This window comes from Anomaloglossus baeobatrachus, chromosome 11 (genome assembly GCF_048569485.1).
Source record: "Anomaloglossus baeobatrachus isolate aAnoBae1 chromosome 11, aAnoBae1.hap1, whole genome shotgun sequence".
Lineage (NCBI taxonomy): Eukaryota > Metazoa > Chordata > Amphibia > Anura > Aromobatidae > Anomaloglossus > Anomaloglossus baeobatrachus.
This window is the reverse complement of record NC_134363.1, coordinates 160,162,253-160,166,646: the sequence shown is the minus strand read 5'-3', so window position 1 is coordinate 160,166,646 and position 4,394 is coordinate 160,162,253. Positions and strand designations below refer to the sequence as shown.

Genomic DNA, 4,394 nt, shown 5'->3' with positions numbered 1-4,394 from the left:
CCAGGACCACCCGGGCATTGAGCGCACAGGAGTTTATTGGTTGGATATTAAATTGAGATATTCTGAATATTCCAAAATTATGCACTGGAATCATTTTTATACTGTATTTTTCCGATTTGTAAAATGCACTTTTTGTCCCCCAAAACTGGGGGGAAAAATGGGGGTGCATCTTACAAACCACATATGGCTTGCCGAGGCCGGAAGGCCAGAAAAAAATGCACCAATAATGGACATTCTGCAGATTATTTTCTGCACCAAATCTGCAAGGAGAAAAGTAAGGGCTGGATGATTTCCTCAGCAAAATCTGGGGCCCTCACACTTACCAAGACTGGTCAAGGTGGGAACATAAGCCCCAAACCCAGGTCTATCGGACACCTCCATCGGAGACTGCTGACCGAGCTGGGCAGATTTCCTCTACACCTAGCAGTCCTGCAGAGGGCGCTGTCATTCCGGGCTCACAAGCAGAGTAGTAATCCAAGCCCTGCTACATGAAGGTGGTCGAGAAGAATCAGCCCACCCAAACCCAACCAGACCAAACCACCAATCACAGCAGCCTGAAGAGCCAAAACCAGGAAGATGATAAACAAGGGTCAAGAGAGGTACGCCGGTGACTGGAGGAACGATATCATCACCTCACAGTGACTGACCACATACCGGAGTATACAGACCAGAAACAGAGACCGCCGATATGGACTCAGCGCCCACAGTCCGGCCATCGAATCCAGACGGATACAATCCGAGGGAGGACAGACTGCGCCCACCTGTGACCTGGAGGATGAGACTCCTCTCCTGCTACACTGCACCAAATACTCAGCTGTGAGGGCAATTCTTTCCAAATTTTTGCTCCATGAAGGAGAAAGAAAACATATCCTAGTGGGGGAAGAAGAGAGCGCAGTGTGTGAGCGAATGTCATAGACATTGAGAATGAGAACTACGATGTGCCCAGCCATGGTCCCTACAGTCCAGATCCCTATGTTACACCCACGCTTTAGCACAACTGATGTGTAATTGGTCCTAACAATAAAGCTTCTTTGAATTTATATATTTAGATAGATGGATGGATGGATAAATAGAGAGAAGGATGGATAGATAGATAGAGAGGATAGATAGATAGATAGATACTGTAGATAGGATAGATAGAGTGGATAGATAGATAGATAGATAGAGAGGATAGAGAGAAGGATAGATAGAGGGATAGACAGACAAGACAGTTAGATGGATGGAGAAATGGATGGAGAGATGGATGGATGGATGATGGATAGAGAGATGTATAGAGAGATGGATAGATATAGAGATGGATGGATAGATAGATGGATGGATAGATGGATGGTTAGAGAGATGTATGTATGCATAGATAGTAAATCTTATATATATATTAGATAATAGATGGATAAATAGACATACAGATATGTTAGATAATAGAAAGTAAATTATATTAGATAATATAGATAGATATTAATAACAATAATAATAATATTTATTCAGCTTTTTTGCTTTTCTGTTCGTTCTAAAAAATATAAATCATCGTTGGCTGCTGTAAGCCCCATTTGCCAAGATGTTCTGCAGCAGCAGCGGCTGTGCGTGTCCCGCGGCGGTGCAGGAGGCCGCCTGTGCTTGTGCTGAGCACGATGCCGGCAGAGCTGCTGCTTCCAGCCCCCGTGACCCGCGCCGAGTCCCAGCCCCCGTGCTTTGCTCCATTGCCAGCCCTGATCCCTGGTATGAGCCACACGCGTGACTGGCAGCCTGCGGGCGTGGGGAGGAGGAGGGGTGGAAAGTCCACGGAGGGTGCAGAGAGGAGGGTGCGCCGCGGCCAATCACAGGGCAGTGTGGGCGAGCCTCTGGCGCTGATTGGCTGCAGCGAGTGTGGGAAAGAATGCTGCGAAGGTTTCACACGAATTGGGGGAAGCCGCGCTGGTATATATAGGGGCCGGGGCAGAGCCGCGCACTCAGCACAGGCTGCGGACCCTGCACTGCGCCCTCCAGTGGAAGGATCATGCCTGCTGACAGCATGGAGAAGCCCACCGCCTCCCCTATCGCGGGGGCTCCGGCCAACTCTGCCCAGACCCCCGATAAACCCAAGAGTGCCAGTGAGCACAGAAAGGTAACTGTTCACACTGTGCCCACATCATCAGCGAAAAGCATCCCCCAGATCCTCATCTATCGATACTGATCGGTTGCTTTATCTTTTTATCTTTCAGTCATCGAAGCCGATCATGGAAAAGCGCAGAAGAGCTCGGATCAATGAGAGCCTGGGGCAGCTGAAGACCCTCATCCTGGACGCGCTGAAGAAGGATGTAAGTGCGGCTTTATTCCTATACATTTATATATATTTAAATATTTTATTAATATATATATATATATATATATATATATATACTTCTCGTTATTTGTAAATAGTTGTTTAATTGCATCATTGTCAGTTATGAACATCCTGTCACTGCCCTGTGCTGTATTCCTCTGTGCTGCTGGTGTAATCCTCGTTGATTTCTTCCTTTTGCAGAGCTCCAGACACTCCAAGTTGGAGAAGGCTGATATTTTGGAAATGACAGTCAAACACTTGAGGAACTTGCAACGAGTCCAAATGACAGGTACCTATCATCCTAATATATAGTGGGGGCATGCTGGAACTTGTGGTTCTTCTATGGTGGGGGGGGGGGTGAAAGTGATGATCTGGAGTGTGGTGGACTAATCTGGATGTGGTTCTCCCCCTACAGCCGCGCTGACCGCAGACCCCTCAGTCCTTGGAAAGTACAGAGCTGGATTCAATGAGTGCATGAATGAAGTCACCCGCTTCCTCTCCACCTGCGAAGGGGTCAACACTGAGGTCCGGACGCGTCTTCTTGGTCATCTCTCCAGCTGCTTGGGTCAAATCGTGGCCATGAATTACCAGCAGCCTCCTCCATCCAGCCAAGCCCTGCACGTCCAGCTGCCCTCCGCGCCAGTGGCCTCCGCTCAAGTGCCCATGTCCTGCAAAATGAGCCCAGCCGAGGCCGTGTCTCCCAAGGTCTTCCAGGGAGGTTTCCAGTTGGTCCCGGCCACGGATGGACAGTTTGCATTCCTTATCCCCAACCCTGCGTACGCCTCCAGCCCTGGACCTGTCATCCCTCTTTATGCCAATGGAAATGTCCCATCCAGCGGTGGAGCCCAAGCCCCATCCCCAGTGCAAGGACTCACCACCTTCAGCCACAAGATGAGCCACTTGTCACAGTCAGCAAGCCCGCTGGGGATCAGCACCGGACCTGACGCCATGGAGTCCGTCTGGAGACCCTGGTGAAACCCACTGATCGGACTGCATTGATTGGTTCCGTTCTATGGGACCTTGCCGTATAGAGACAATCTCATCTATTTATTTCCACATATGAGGAACTACACTTTTTTATGATGAACATCTTGTATAAATGACCCATTTTGTAAAGACTTTGTTTTTGTTTTTTTAGTTTTTGTACAATTGGTACAAATAATGTGTAATGCCAAAGTTCTTGTGGTGTTTTTGTGTCAAAAACTTCCCAAACTTACAGGAGTTTTATGAAATAAACTCTTTAAAATGTATCATGTTGTTTGATTTGGGGTCCTCCTGGCCGAATGTGGTAAGATGGGGGTGTGGTTTTTTTTTTTTTTTTTTTTATTTTGGGTCCTCTTGGGTGGATGTGGAAACATGGTGTGTATTTATTTGGGGTCCTCCTGGGTAGATGTTAGAAGATGAGACTGTTATTTGGGGTCCTGCTGGATGGATGTTGAAAGATGGGGTGTTTTTATTGGGGTCCTCCTGGGTGGATGTGAAAGGATGAGATGTATTTATTTCAAGTCCTCCTGAGTGGACGTAGGGAAAATGTTTTTTTTTTTTATTTGGGGTCCTTTTTTGGGTGGCTGTGGAAAGACTAGTTCTATTTGGGGTCTTCCTGGATATTCTTCTATGGGGTGTGCTGTGTGTGTGTGTGTGTGTGTGTTGTGTTTGTTTTTTTTTTTTTTTTTCTTTGTGGCCCCCCCCCCCCCCCCCCTGACTGGATGTGGAAAGATGGGGTGTATTTATTTCAGGTCCTCCTGAGTGGGTGTGGAAAGATGGGGCTGTTTTTATTTGGGGTCCTTTTGGGTGGATGATGAGTTTTAGTTTTATTTGGGGTCCTCCCTGGATATTCTATGGGGTGTTTTTTTTTTTTTTTTTTTTTGTCTTGGGAGGTGGGGTCCTCCTTAGTGGATGTGGAAAAATGGGGTGTTTTTTATTTGGGGTCCTCCTGGGTATTCCTCTATGGGAGTATTTTTATTTAAGGTAATCCTGGGTGGATGTGGAAAGATTGGGGTCTTATATTTGGGGTCTTCCTGGGTGGACGTGGAAAGATGAGGTGTTTTATTTGGGGTCCTCCTGGAAATTCCACTGGAGGGGCACATTTCCATAT

The 4,394-nt window shown here is 47.2% G+C and overlaps 1 protein-coding gene across 1 annotated transcript; it reads left to right on the top strand.

Moving 5' to 3' along the window:
- Nucleotides 1-1,930: 1,930 nt before the first annotated feature.
- HES4 (hes family bHLH transcription factor 4) lies at nt 1,931-3,549 on the top strand. The gene is made up of 4 exons (XM_075329071.1): nt 1,931-2,101; nt 2,199-2,294; nt 2,501-2,588; nt 2,715-3,549. The coding sequence occupies exons 1-4, from the start codon at nt 1,994-1,996 to the stop codon at nt 3,272-3,274; spliced, it is 852 nt and encodes a 283-aa protein (XP_075185186.1). The 5' UTR covers nt 1,931-1,993; the 3' UTR covers nt 3,275-3,549.
- Nucleotides 3,550-4,394: the final 845 nt, after the last annotated feature.